General features: G+C 36.8%; 1 protein-coding gene across 4 annotated transcripts in view; it reads left to right on the top strand.

Annotated features, from left to right (window-relative positions):
* LOC126191208 (cGMP-dependent protein kinase, isozyme 1-like) overlaps positions 1 to 15,950 on the top strand; it is a 410,062-nt gene that overhangs the window by 135,234 nt on the left and 258,878 nt on the right. For all 4 annotated transcript variants that reach the window (XM_049932023.1, XM_049932009.1, XM_049932031.1 and 1 more), the window contains one exon: positions 3,762 to 3,895. In XM_049932023.1, the coding sequence (XP_049787980.1) occupies positions 3,762 to 3,895 (134 nt within the window). The remainder of the gene's footprint in view (positions 1 to 3,761; positions 3,896 to 15,950) is intronic.

Below are 15,950 nucleotides of genomic sequence, written 5' to 3'. Positions count from 1 at the left end.
GAGTCTCCAGGAATTAAGGCTACTGGATTATTTAGTTTAAGCTCCATGAGACCCTTGGCAGTGTGTTGTACAGACACACTAAGAAAGCAACTACTATTGAGTGTTATTCTGCGTGGAATGAACATTCCACGCTCCGTGAATTACTAGAGAAACTTTTATTCAGTATTTGGTTCAAGATCTTTTATGACCAGTGACATTTTTGAGTCAAACCAAATAACAGTTTTTTCTGGACACTAAATGTATTTAGTAGTTTTCATTGAAATCTGTAACTTATTTAAGGGGCTCCGGAAAGGCTCAAAATCATGAAAAGTTCAATTTTTACTTTTTTGCGTTTTCTGAATCTGCAGACTATTACCTTTTAATAGATATATAATTTATTCAATTCCGAAGACTACAACTATTTTTAATTTTTTTTTTAAATGTGTTCTACATGCGCGTGACCCACTGTGGCGCTGTTAAACTGCTGTCAAATGGTGTTATTATTAACGTCCGTGTTCATCAGGTACATTTTAGTGATGTGAGATAAAGTATGTGTTGTGACTAACCTGTGATGGTTCAATATATATCGCTGGTGTGATTGTCGATTGTTTCATGTTTATTTACTCTGTCGTTATCTCGAAAATATTCGTAATTAATTCTGTTTCTTGAGTCTCTGTTTTGTTGAAGTATAATAATGAGTAAAAGTAAAGTTGCTGTTGCGACTTTCAATGATGGCAACATTGTAAGGTGCAAGGTAATTAGAAATATGGGAATGAAGATAGGTTCTAACATGGTATGAGCGATGCTTGCTTTAGACAAGGGACGCCTTCGGGCTGCAGACAGGGCTGTAACGAGTCTAGAAATACAAGCAAGAGTAAACAGGAGGAGGAACAAGAGGAAGCTGGAGGAGGAGTTTGCAGAGGATGAAGATAATCCATCCTATGGACCTGGAATGCACTAAAAAGTTAATCCAATCTTTGTCACTCGATTCCCAAAACTTTTATTTTCTCATACTAATTACATGTTTTCTAAGGATCTTCCAAACATATTTGTTTCAAACTTTCAGTAAATGTTACACAGTACCTTCTTCATAATTTAACACAGCCTTTTTCCAAAAAATTGTATATTTTTGAATATATAAATAAAAAATTGCAAAAAAATGTTGTGAATTTTCATTACAATTGAAAAAAAATCATCTTTAATAACTGAACTAAAATTTTGTAAAATCCATGTGTTAAGTTGTAGCCCATATTCCAATAAATAATCTGTAAAAAGTTCAACTTCCTACCTCAAATACTTTGTGAGGAAAGATGTAATTTATAAGCGTTATTTTAACATTGCAAGTATAGGGCGTTCCGGAGCCCCTTAAAGGCTAGGCTAGGGCTTAAATGTTGGTAGCCGAGTGATTCCTGTACTTATGAGTTACTTCCAGCAGAGCAATTATGTATTCCAGTCAATACAGATACCATTACATTTCAGATTAATTAATGCTGATAGCTATCTCAAAGAGCCATTTCAACAAATAATTATTCTGAAGTAGGGTCATCTTAACGTGAATGATTTTGGTTTAACATGCTACATGCAGAGGCTGTCAGACAGGAAGAAAAGCAGGAACTTTTTGTTTGTTTATTTGACTGATTTCTCCTTTGGGAGGAAATGTTGCAATAAAAGGAAAAATGTTTGCAGGTTCACTGTAAAGTGCTATTCCATGGTATTTTTGAAATATCCATAATTTTTATAAAAACTCTTTGCAATTCATTATGTTACTAAATAGTTTATATCCTGTGTATAAACCATTCATAAATGAAACTCTGTTTGCCAGATTTACAAATTTCGGAACACCATTTACAGCACATTTACACTTGTGATGTGGATTTATAATGAACATTGCTACTTGCCATGTACCTAACAGAACTTCTCAACTCCTGAATGTAGATATTTATAAAATTTATAAGAAAAGTTGCTAGTAAGGAATTTTTAAAAATTTTCTTATGAATTGGATGGCTTCCTGATTTCTTCTGTTATGTTAGAAGGGAGTTTGTTGAGTATTTTCTCACCTGAGTACATATCCACTCTGACACTAGACAAACGGGCAAAGTCGGTTCTTTCGGACATGTCCGAAACAACAGATACCATCTTCATGTATATAGTTAAGGCTCACCAACCATTTGACCATCTTCTGTGCTGATACACAAACAGTGCCTGAACTCATAGAGGAATTGGTAAATTTGCGAGTAATGAGAGTAGTGAGTGTAATGGGCAGGGCAGGGGTGGGGTGGCGGTGGAGGGGGGGGGGGGGGGTGCATGCCAGAGATAAGCCCCTGCAGTCACAGTATCCTTTGTGTCTCAGATGGCAGATGGATAGAGCGTCTGCCATGTAAGCAGGAGATCCCGTGTTCGAGCCCCGGTCAGGGCACACACTTTCAACCATCCCTGTTGACATATGTCAACACCTGTATGCAGCTAAGGGTATTCATTTCTTTGTATTGCTTTAATTGTAACTAATTTTTGTGTTTTGTAAGGTACACAGTTGTACATTTCTGTACACTTGAAGGAACATCTCAATATCTGAACCACCTAACAATATTATTAAGATCTGCATGGATGTTTATGCAGACATTTTCAGATTACACTTAATTACCGATAATATAGTGATAAAAAAAATAAAAAATAAAAATAAAAAATAAATAAAAAAATTTAAAAAATAGAGGTTACTGTGAACAATGTCTGTCAGTTAATTGATATACAACTCAAACAGCAGGAGTCCTAATACACTTCCCTGGGGTATGCCTTAAGTTATTTCTACTTATCTCAATGACTCTCGATTTGAGATAAAATGCTGTATCCTCCATACCTAAAAATTCTGAGCACAGTCACAAATTTAATGCTATACCTTGTAGGACCATGCTTGTTATAATAAACGTTGATATGATACTATGTCCAGTGCTTTTGGTAGTCAAGGAATACAGTGTCTTCTTGAAAGTCTTGGTCAATGGGTTTCAGCATGTCAAGTGGGAAAACCATGGATGGGGGTTTCACAGAAGATGTGTTTGAAGTACATGTTGATTTTTTGATGTACAAGTTGATTTACATGGAATATATCATTCTGTTAGAGAATGGAGCAAGTTTAATAATTTTGGTTTCAGTAAGTAGTACTCCCAATTTTGTTGAAATTAAGTTTTGAATAGCATGAAAAATCAGCAGTGCAGTTAAAAATTTGAGAGAAAAATAATATAGCTACTAATTGAAATTTTATTCTGTCCCTTAGAAAATCTGCAGTAGCAATAAGCACACCATTCATAACTTTTGTGCTCTGCAAAAGAAATTATTTATTGAGTTATGTATTGGCCATTTAGTAAAGAAAGCAAACATTTCTGGACAGGCGTTACTAAAAGAGTTTTCTCCATTTTGTTCATGGGAACCATTTTCTGATTTGTTATAATTCAGTTTAAATTCATATTGCTGGAGATAGCTCTTTAAAAATAATGCCTTATATTGTTGGTCAACAATATGTAAAACAAAGAATGAATGATAAGTTGGATGTACTTTGTTTCGCATCTTTGCCGTATCCTCTTATTAACCTCTTTATTCCTTACTGTTTGAGTACACAAATTTTAAAAAAGTCAATAATTCACAGTTTAAATACGTGTATTTTTTCATTAATTACTATCTGTTGAGTTTTATCTTACCTATTCGTTCTCATTGTTTCACATATTACTGTTCATATTCATATCTATCTCATTTAAAGTTCTGCACCATTAATCTTTCCTATTCGCTTTTAGGAAGCACCAGCTCGACGACCAACTACAAGAAGAAATTCAAATAATGGACCTAAAGGAGGAGTGCTAGCTGACCCCATTCCTGATGCAGATAAGGCTAAGGACATCAAAACACCACACATCAGTAAAGATCTTGAGTAAGCAGATTATATTATCTCAACACAAACTGTGCCATCTTGTCAACAAGACATCAGCATATACAAAACAGTATCCACTGAGCAGGTGTCATCCATTCTAAGCCAAACACTTTGAGGAAAAGCCTGGGTGGAAAAAACGTAAAAACTAAATTTAGTGAACATACAAAGAGAAAATTAGCTCCATAGCAGGCAACAGGAACTGCTTTATCCAATGGTGGTCCCATGAAGGGGGTTTGAGAGTGGGTTTCTGAACAGAGGGAGACTTTATAGAAAGCTGCATAGAAGTAGATTATGGGAATTGAAAACATTAATGGTGTCAGTGAGATATATAAAGTGATCAAAGCATGGTGACAACTGTATATTGTAAGAGGGAAAATAATTTTTTCTATACACACATCAGACTGAAGAAATAGTTAAGAAGCAAGATCTACATGTGTCAGGGACTGATTTAAAGAATTTAAAAAAATGCTGAATTAAAGAAAAGGACTGACAACATTTAATTACAACACTCAAGTCCATATATTTAAATTAGTGTAAACAAACAAAAATATCATTTGTACGCAGTGATTTCATCAATTTTGGAATGGACTCTAGACAGAAAAGTTATTTTTGAATGTTTTGTCAACCTTTAAAGTAAAAGCCATGGTACTGGCAGAGACATGTTTTCACAAAATCAACTACTAATCACTCTGACCAAATCTGTACATATACAAGCATTAGTGTTACTAGAGAAATATTGAACACTGACTTTTGTTATCACACAGCTCACAATATCCGTTTCATAATGGCAAATGAGCAATGCTCAAAGATGTTTCACAATCACTGGTAAATGTTACAGAGACCAAAACTTTTTCTTTCATTTTTTGGGAGAACAGACTTTGAAAGATATTGAGACATGTGGAAGCACAAATGAGAGATATGATGCTTTTATTGATCTTTTGTTTTGTTATTGTTACTTGTTATTTCCCCAAAACAATTATAAAATAATCAAAACAAACATAAAAAACAGGATAATAATCGGCAGATATCTTCATAAAATAAATGATGGAAACATGACACAAATCCATTAGCTTATATAACTGATCAAATTTTTATATATTCAAGCATGTGCTCTACTGCAGAATTATTGAATACTGGATTTGGTGATCACACAGCTCAGAAAATATGTCTCAAGAAGAAAATAAGCTACACTCAGACATGTGTTTCTCAACCAATACTGATTGTTGCAGTGTCCAAAACATAAATTGTTTTGCATCATTACTAGGAAAGAATGACTTGGTAAAATATTTGTGCATGTGGAAAAAAATGAGAACTGTGAAAATTGTATAAATATTTTTTCTTATTATTTTGCAAAGTGCTTTGTCTAAAAAAATTAGAAAATACTTACAACACACACAAAAATAACTATATGTAAATATAGAACCAAATATCTTCACAAGGGAAATGATTTTCTCATGAAAAATACATACAATATAATTTTTTGGCTGGTATAACAAAATTTTGCCTGAAACAGAAGAAAACAAAAAAGATATTGTGTAATTATATAAGAACATAAGCAAAATGAAAGCTATGTGAAATGTTGTGAGGAAAGAGACTAAAAAAGAAAAACAGGGAGAGCATCAGAACATTAAGCTTCTGTAAAACTCATGGGTAATATTTGATCCTAGGACACACACACACACACACACACACACACACACACACACACAAACACGCACATAGAGAGAGAGAGAAAGAGAGAGAGAGAGAGAGAGAGAGAGAGAGAGAGAGAGAGAGAAACTTAATGTGGATTATGGAAACAGTGTGTAGTAAATCTGAAACCCTTTTATTACTGACAGTCCTTGTAATAGACCAATTATTAAGTCTGTTTTTGTATCCAAATTCTTAGAAAAAAACTCAAATAAAAATTCTCTTATGGATACATGCAATAGTTCAATGAAAGACTGTATATTTCCACAAAAATTAAAACAAAAAGATGCCTCCGTTCGAGAAATGATGGAGAACATAAATGTTAAAATATAAACTGAAACCCATATGAGATTCTTCCAAAGCACTTGAAAAATATTTCAAAATTAGATGCATGAGTTTCATAGAAAAGTTTATTTCATTTCTATAAACTAGCATGGCTTCCACGCAGAGTCTTCGTTTCTTGTTTTTAAGTGACGCTTTAATAGCAATAGATCAGAAAGAGCATATTGTGTTAATATCCCTTGACTTTCAAGAATCTTTTGAGGTTATAGATTAATGTATCATGTATCCACTAGAGAATCTGAGGAGCTGATGGACTAGCATTACAGTGGATGAACATAATAATAATAATAATAATAATAATTTTATTGTCATTCGGCCATTACAGCAATAGACAATGTCATATACATACTAAAATACAATTAATAGTTTGAAAGAAGCAACAGCTTTCTTGTTAACATTATAGTATTATATTACAGTTGGTAAATTCTCTTATGTCATAGAATGGGTGGAGGACTAGCCAGTCATGAATTGTTTGTTTGAATAATTGTTCAGGTAATTCTTGAACAGATTGAGGAAGATTATTAAATAATTTGTACCCCATAATTTCGTAGCTGTTGAGTGACTTTGACAATCTGTGGTAAGGAATATAGAGGCACCTATTCCTTCTTGTATTGTGGCTGTGTACATTTCCTCTGGTTTTGTTTCTGATAATTTCTTCTTTGTATAAATTAGAACATAGTATATGTACAAGTTTATAACAGTCATGATTTTCTGTTCACAGAACAATGGTTTACAGTGTGCCTTATATGCAGAACCAGTAATTATCCTAATAGCTTTTTTTTGCAGTATTAATATGTCATGTACACAGCTAGAGTTCCCCCACAAAATAATTCCATATGTTATTATACTTTGAAAGAATGAAAAATAGGATGTTCTAACATATTTTTCAGGAACACAAGCCATAAGTCGCCTTAACAGGTAAATAACTCTTGACAATTTACCACTAATATATTGTACATGTTGACCCCAAGATAATTTATCATCAATGTATACCCCCAAAAATTTGACATAACTTGGATCATCTGACAGGAGCTTGTCTCTAAGACTACAGACCATCTGCTGTGTTTCGTTTTCATTCAGCAGGAATCCCTTTGCCTTGAACCAATAGGATGCTTGGTCAATTGTCTTTTCTGCACACTGAAGAACCAAGGAAACTGGTACACCTGCCTAATATCGTGTAGGGCCTTTGGGAGCACACAGAAGTGCCACAACAAGATGTGGCAGGGACTCGACTAAAGTCTGAGGTAGTCTGCAGGGAACTGATACAATGAATCCTGCAGGGCTGTCCATAAACCCCCAAGTGTAGGAGAGGGTGGAAGTCTCTTCTGAAGAGCATGTCGCAAGGCATCCCAGATATACTCAACAATGTCATGTCTGGGGAGTCTGGTGGCCAGCAGAAGCATTTAAACTCAGAGGAGTGTTCCTGGAGACACTTTGTAGCAATTCTGGACATGTGTGGTGTTGCATTGTCCTGCGTGAATTGGATGAGTCCGTCGAAATACACAATGGGCATGAATGGATGCAGGTGACCAGACAGGATGCTTATGTACATATCACCTGTCAGAGTCCTATTTAGACCAATCAGTGGTCCCATATCACTCCAATGGCACATGCCCCATGCCATTACAGAGCCTCCACCAGCTTGAACAGTCCCCTGTGACATTCAGACTCCATGGATTCATGAGGTCGTCTCCATACCCGTACAAATCCATCCGCTTGATACAATTTGAAATGAGACTTGTCCATCCAGGCAACATGCTTCCAGTCATCAACAGTCCCATGTCAGTGTAGATGGACCCAGGTGAGGCATAAAGCTTTGTGTTTCACAGTTATCAAGGGTACATGAGTGGGCCTTCGAGTCCAAAAGCCCATTTCAATGATGTTTCGTTGAGTGGTTTGTGGACTGACACTTGTTCATGACCTAACATTGAACTCTGCAGTAATTTGCGGAAGGGTCACCCTTCTGTCACACTGATTGATTCTCTTCAGTCAACGTTGGTCCCAGTCTTGCAGTATCTTTTTCCAGCCGCAGCGATGTCAGAGATTTGATGTACTAGATTCCTAATACTCATGATACACTCATGTAATGGTCATAGGGAAAAGTCCCCACTTCATCACTGCTTTGGAGATGCAGTGTCCCATCGCTCATACACTGACTATAACACTATGTTCAAACTCGCTTAAATCTTGATCACCTGCCATTGTAGCAGCAGTAACTCATCTAACAACTGCCCCAGACATTGCCAACGACGGTGCCATATTCTGCCTGTTTACATATCTTTGTATTTGAAAACATGCATATATCAGTTTCTTTGGTGCTTCAGAGTATATGTAGAATAGGAAACAGATAATTGAAATTATGTATGAAGATGAGAGTAAAGAACAAAATCTAAAATATTGCAGCCAACAAGTCTCAGTTTTAGGGCCTATACTCTTTCTACTCTTATAATGGCTTAGATGCACCATCTTTTGCCATAAAAACACTGCTGTCTATTAAAATTAAAACACAACAAAAGATAGCACCTGATCACCTTCCGCCTGTATGCTTGCAACGACCACAGGACCGTCACTATGCTATTTGCTCCGATATCCTATTTTATTTATTTTGATGACTCCCTCTCGTCGGGGTTTGATTTTTTACAACAAATGTTGAGGTCACATTGGTTTGCTAATGTGACACTTTTCACCTGAGGATGCTATTTTAATGTAGCGAAACCAGTTGTGACTACAAAGAAATTGCCAGTGACAGCTGTTTTGTGGTTCATTCTACATCCATTCATTATGAAGTTTAGTGACTGTGACTGCTTGCATTAGAAACTTCTATCCAATCATTTGACTATGCAAATGTGTAATGCACTTTGTGTCAATCTGACATATGTCACAGTCTTAATGGCTGATGGTGTAGATTAAATTAGCTTATGTCACCAATGTACTGCTAAAAGCAAGTGTACTAAATATTTTCATGATGAAGTTGAGAAGAGTAACATATTTTGAAAAGTCTAGGTGTATATCAATGAACATTGTACACAATATATACTTAACACAAGCAGAAGTAGTCCAGCAATATGGTTTGACATTCTGTGGAATTTTATCCTCTAGAAAACCCAGTTTCTTAGCACATCAGGGACTTATAAGAGCCCTATAACATGTAACATCAGAAATCTCATGCAGACTTTTATATAGAAAACTGAAAGTTATTCCATTTCCTTATGTATATATCCTGCAATTAGTTTTATTTGTAGATAGTGGGGAGCAGGCATAGCAATTATGATGATAAATTATCACTTGCAGTCCTGTTACTTACTATGAATGCTTTTATTCTTGTAACATATACACACTGCATTTAGCATAGAGCACGTACTACAGAGAATTGATCTACCTAAGATACAGTTGTTCTTGCTGCGGTAGGGCAGAGATATAATTGGGAGTAGAGCTAGAGGTTCTACGTCCCTACAGAGCGACCCCCCCTCCCCCCCCCCCTCCCCAACCCTGCCTCCGCCAATAGGCGTGGAGCATGGTGACTGGTGTACATCATGATGCGTGGTCCTGCTTCCGATGGCAAGGTTCAACATATTGTAGTCCACCAGGTGCATGCGTGGCCGTAAAGGTTGGCTGGCTCATGATGACAGCAGTGGTCCCGATGGGGTGGTGGCAGTGTCCATTGAGGTGTTGTTGGCTGGTGGTGTGTCATCCAGTGTTGTTGTGGCTGTCTGTCTACTGGCTGTGGTGTCCAGAGTGTCAGTCATTGTTATGAAGTGCTCTGGGGCTGGCATGAGCAGGTAGCTGTCCACAGAAAAAGTGGATTGCAGACCAGCTGTGTCGATCATAGGCAGAAGGGACATGGAGTGCTCTACTGACCTTGAGACCATGCTGTAGCCCATCTATCTATTGCCAAAGTTGGCCCCAACCATGAGTAGGCATAACCAGGCTTCCAGCAGTTTGTTCTCATGAATTAGCATGGCTGTCTGTACATTTTCAGGCAGCTTGAGAAGCCATAGTGACCAGAGAGCATGATCTGGTAAGAGGTTTCTGTCAATTTGGAGGCGTAACTTGTGGCAGAGTGCTGATGGGGTATCGTTGCCCAGCAACGTCAGCAGTGGCTAGGTGGAGTTGTTCAGATGAACATGACAGGCACTGTAGTATGAGTGTCTTCACTGTCTCGTATCTGTCAGTGGTTGGTGCATACAATAGGTGGTTGCTGGTAAGATCGGTTTCGGTGTGGTGGTGGTTCAAAAGGACCAGAAACTTGTCGTGGTCATCTGTGATTCTGGCTGACTGCATCACACACTTGCAGAAAGCGAACCATACTTGCTGAGAATCAACTTGTAGCGGCAGCAGATGTAACTTGGTGTGTGGCTGGTGGTAATCTGCCTAGTGATGAGGGGCTGGGACCAGTACGAAGTTTTCATAATCATGTGGAGTACATGGTGTGAGTTTGTGAACACTGTCTGTTGGCACTGATAGAGGTGGCAGATGATGTTGCGGTGTGGAGTCGTGGTAGGTATGTCAGTAATGTGGGTGTCATGACCGTTTGCCACAGGACCCGGTGCTGGTCTCATGGCTGGCGCATCATCATTTTGGAGGACGGTATCATAGTGGGGTCATGAGTAATATGGGGCATTGGAAGGGTCATGGTTGGTGGCAATTGTAGTCGATGGTGCAGCGGTGTAGGTCACCCAGCGCGGCAGCTGTTGTAGGTACTACTTATGTTCCAGTGGTGCGTAGGCCATAGTTGCAGCCAGGATCGCCGTATTCATATGCTGTGGTTGCGAGGTGTGAAAACCCTATACGATTGCAGGTAGTTGTGGTGTGCCTGCTTATTGAGTGATGTCATGTGGCAGGCATGGCCTGGAGTGTGGCATTGCTGTTGTTGGTGTGACGCGGGTTGCGACCCGGCCGTAACGAGTGTGATGTCATCCAGGTATTGTACGGTATTGCACAGAACGTAAAGTTCAGGCGTAGGCCATGGAAAAACATGGTCTGACACATGAAGGTCACTTGTAGGATGAATTTGTCCACAAAACCCGTAAATATTGGTTCTGTGCCGTGGAAGGTGGTCACTTATGGTATGGATTGTTTGTCAACAATTGCGACACTTTACAGTGTCCATAATTTGGTACATTGCATATGGAATCTCATTGCACCCTGAGCTATTAGAATGAAAATGAGTGCAGTGTAGTTCATTAACAGTGTCACTGAATGGTATTTAAGTAGCACTGGTTAGGTGGGAGGTGTAGACAGCGGCAGGTGTTCATTGTTCACCATGTATGGTCATTGTTGATGTAGCACAGTTAATTAAAGGAGTGGTAGGCTTCATCTCACCAAATTCACTAATAACATCATACTTGATTTGTGATTTAGTGTGTTAGTCCATTTGCCAAGAGGTAACGATGCCCTGGTTCGGCTGTCGTTGAAACAGTAGCAACATTGTTGACTGTTCAATAACCAGAGTTGCAGTGCTTATATCATCTGAAAATTGGTGAGAAGCCCAAATAAATCATCTGTAGTGATGCCAGCTGATGCAGCACTGTCACTGGGCATATTCTGCATGGTATGGAGTTTGTATCCCATAGTGATTGGCGGCATGCCAGTGCAAGTGTAACTGGGTGTTCCACGGCACGATTGAAAAATAAAAAAAATAATGGTGTCACCACTGTAGGTAGTGGGGCACAGGCATGGTAATTATTAAGATAAATAATCATTTGCACTCCCATCACTTACCATGAATACTTTTATTCTCGCAACATATGCACAATGCATTTAGCATAGAGCTTGTACTACAGAGGACTGATCTGCCAAAGATACAGGTGTTCTTGCTGTGTTAGGGCAGCAATATAATTGGGGGCACAGCCAGTGGTTCTATGTCCCCATATATTCATTGCAAAATATTAGTTGGAAGGAACCACAATGATTTTAAAAATGAAAATTTCTGTTCCTACAAAATAAAGAGCATGCACAATCTATATAATCAGCAAACATATAAGACATTGAAAGATAAAGAACTTCTAAGAAAAGGGAGAAAAGTCTGTATGATAATTCACCATAGAGTGTAAACTCGAAGAAAGATATAGAAATATTTAAGGCGACAGTCAAGTATTACCTTTTGTAAAAATACTACTGCATCCTGCAAGAATTCCTAGCAATACAACTTAATCTTACACAGCAACAAAAAATTGCAAAACTAAATAAAAATAGAACATTTTAAAATTGTGTTTTTAAGTTTACTTGCATGAGTAGGACAAAAAAAGAATGTGTTCATTAATGTTAATACTAATCTTCTATATGTATCCTATGAATTGACCCACTCCACATCAATCTGAAAGAAGAATCATTCAAATGATGTGTGAAACATGTAACTAACTAACTAACTAACTCACTAGCTATGTTAACATACCGTAGAAATGAAATGACTGTAATGCCTATTGAAAGGCGATGAGTCATAATTAAAATAGTGAGTATTTGCTTTTCAGTAAGTCTCTTCTCCTTTCTGAATTTTTCAAACCATCAACCATGTAATGTCCATCAAAGTCAGATTAGAGATTAGATTAGATTAATACTAGTTCCATGGATCATGAATACGATATTTCGTAATGATGTGGAATGAGTCAAATTTTCCAATACATGACATAATTAAGTTAATTTAACAACATACTTAAGTTAATATAACAACTTTTTCATTTTTTTGTGTTTTTTTATTTTTTTAATATATTTTTTTTTAATTTATATCTAAAAATTCCTCTATGGAGTAGAAGGAGTTGTCATTCAGAAATTCTTTTAATTTCTTCTTAAATACTTGTTGGTTATCTGTCAGACTTTTGATACTATTTGGTAAGTGACCAAAGACTTTAGTGCCAGTATAATTCACGCCTTTCTGGGCCAAAGTTAGATTTAATCTTGAATAGTGAAGATCATCCTTTCTCCTAGTTTTGTAGTTATGCATGCTGCTATTACTTTTCAATTGGGTTTGGTTGTTAATAACAAATTTCATAAGAGAGTATATATACTGAGAAGCTACTGTGAATATCCCTAGATCCTTAAATACATGTCTGCAGGATGATCTTGGGTGGACTCCAGCTATTACTCTGATTACACACTTTTGTGCAATAAATACTTTATTCCTCAGTGATGAATTACCCCAAAATATGGTGCCATATGAAAGCAACGAGTGAAAATAGGCATAGTAAGCTACTTTACTAAGATGTTTATCACCAAAATTTGCAATGACCCTTATTGCATAAGTAGCTGAACTCAAACGTTTCAGCAGATCATCAATGTGTTTCTTCCAATTTAATCTCTCAGCAATGGACACACCTAAAAATTTGGAATATTCTACCTTAGCTATATGCTTCTGATTAAGGTCTATATTTATTAATGGCGTCATACCATTCACTGTACGGAACTGTATGTACTGTGTCTTATCAAAATTGAGTGAGAGTCCGTTTACAAGGAACCACTTAGTAATTTTCTGAAAGACAGTATTGACAATTTCATCAGTTAATTCTTGTTTGTCAGGTGTGATTACTATACTTGTATCATCAGCAAAGAGAACTAACTTTGTCTCTTCATGAATATAGAATGGCAAGTCATTAATATATAATAAGAACAACAAAGGACCCAAGACTGACCCTTGTGGAACCCCATTCTTGATAGTTCCCCAGTTTGAGGAATGTGCTGATCTTTGCATATTATGAGAACTACTTATTTCAACTTTCTGCACTCTCCCAGTTAGGTACGAATTAAGACATTTGTGCACTGTCCCACTCATGCCACAATACTTGAGCTTGTCTAGCAGAATTTCAAGATTTACACAATCAAAAGCCTTTGAGAGATCACAAAAAATCCCAATGGGTGGTGTTCGGTTATTCAGATCATTCAAAATTTGATTGGTGAAAGCATATATGGCATTTTCTGTTGAAAAACCTTTCTGGAAACCAAATTGACATTTTGTTAGTACTTCATTGTTACAGATATGTGAAGCTACTCTTGAATACATTACTTTCTCAAAAATTTTGGATAAAGCTGTTAGAAGGGAGATTGGACGGTAATTGTTGACATCAGATCTATCCCCCTTTTTATGCAAAGGTATAATAATAGCATATTTCAGTCTATCAGGGAAAATGCCCTGTTCCAGAGAGCTATTACACAGGTGGCTGAGAATATTACTTATCTGTTGAGAACAAGCTTTTAGTATTTTGCTGGAAATGCCATCAATTCCATGTGAGTTTTTGCTTTTAAGCAAGTTTATTATTTTCCTAATTTCAGAGGGAGAAGTGGGTGAGATTTCAATTGTATCAAATTGCATAGGTATGGCCTCTTCCATTAACAGCCTAGCATCTTCTAATGAACACCTGGATCCTACTATATCCACAACATTTAAAAAATGATTATTAAAAATATTTTCAACTTCTGACTTTTTGTTCGTAAAGTTTTCATTCAATTTGATGGTAATACTGTCTTCCTGTGCTCTTGGTTGACCTGTTTCTCTTTTAATAATATCCCAAATGGTTTTAATTTTATTATCAGAGTTGCTGATTTCAGACATGATACACATACTTCTGGATTTTTTAATAACTTTTCTTAATATAACACAGTAGTTTTTATAATGTTTGTTAGTTTCTGGGTCACTACTTTTTCTTGCTGTCAGATACAGTTCCCTTTTCCGGTTACAAGATATTTTTATACCCTTAGTAAGCCATGGTTTGTTACACGGTTTCTTACGAGTATATTTAACTATTTTCTTGGGGAAGCAGTTTTCAAATGCATTTACAAAAATGTCATGAAATAAATTATATTTTAAATTGGCATCAGGTTCATGGTACACCTTATCCCAGTCTAAATGCTCTAGGCTTTCCCTGAAATTTGCAATTGTTAAATCGTTGACTGAATGTACTACTTTGGAGGACTGTTTAGTATTGCTGAATGGAGCTATGTCATATACTGTAACTAGCTGTGCACCATGATCAGAGAGACCATTCTCAACAGGCTGAGCATTTATCTGGTTAAACTTATCTTGGTCTATAAAGAAGTTATCTATCAGTGAGCTGCTATCCTTTACCACCCGAGTAGGAAAATCAATAACGGGTGTCAAATTAAAAGAACCGAGTAATACTTCAAGGTCATTTTTCCTATTACCCTCTTTCAGAGAATCTACATTGAAGTCTCCACAAATAATAATTTGCTTCGCCCTGTCTGACAGATAGCACAACAAGGAGTCCAAATTTTTCAGAAACAGATGAAAATTTCCTGATGGGGACCTATATACAGTTACAATTATAAATGTGCCTTTATTTAATTTAAGCTCACAGGCACATGCTTCTATATGTTTCTCTACACAAAACTTTTTTGTTTCTATACTTTTTGCACAATGATAACTTTTGACATATATGGCAACTCCTCCTTTCTCCATATTTTCTCTCATTACATGTGCAGAGAGCTTATATCCACTTACATTTACCTTATCCATATCAGTAACAATGTGATGCTCAGACAGGCATAGTATATCTATTTCATCCTCAGCTTCTAAATCTTCTAAACAAACCAGAAGCTCATCTATTTTATTCTTTAAACTCCCAATATTTTGATGAAATATACTTACATTATTTTTAATTATACTTTTATGAGAACCTTTCCTTATTCTAACATTTGCAGTACTCTCCTGTCTGAGTTTCTCATTGTGCTTAGGCTGGTGCGTCAGTCTTACCCGCTGGCGCGTTGCCACCATGACGTCAGCGGCCTTATCGGCCGGGGTCAAAGGTCAGGCGCTCGGAGACATGACGTAACATGCTGTTCTCGCTCTATGGCCGACAGATTCTAGATGTACATATACAGGTTCTCAGCTACGCTACACTTCCCCTACCTTTTATTTTGTTTCTTCAGTTACTGTAGCTTCACTTTCCAACCTTTTCAGTAGTAAAAACATATTTTAATAATAACAATTCTGTGTTTTCTTATTTCCTGACTTTTACAAAATAACTGATTCTTCTGTTTTCAAATGTCACTGAACTTTTATTACAAAAATGAAAGT

This window comes from Schistocerca cancellata, chromosome 1, assembly GCF_023864275.1.
Source record: "Schistocerca cancellata isolate TAMUIC-IGC-003103 chromosome 1, iqSchCanc2.1, whole genome shotgun sequence".
In the NCBI taxonomy this organism is placed as follows: Eukaryota; Metazoa; Arthropoda; class Insecta; order Orthoptera; family Acrididae; genus Schistocerca; species Schistocerca cancellata.
This window is presented reverse-complemented; position numbering and strand designations above follow the sequence as displayed.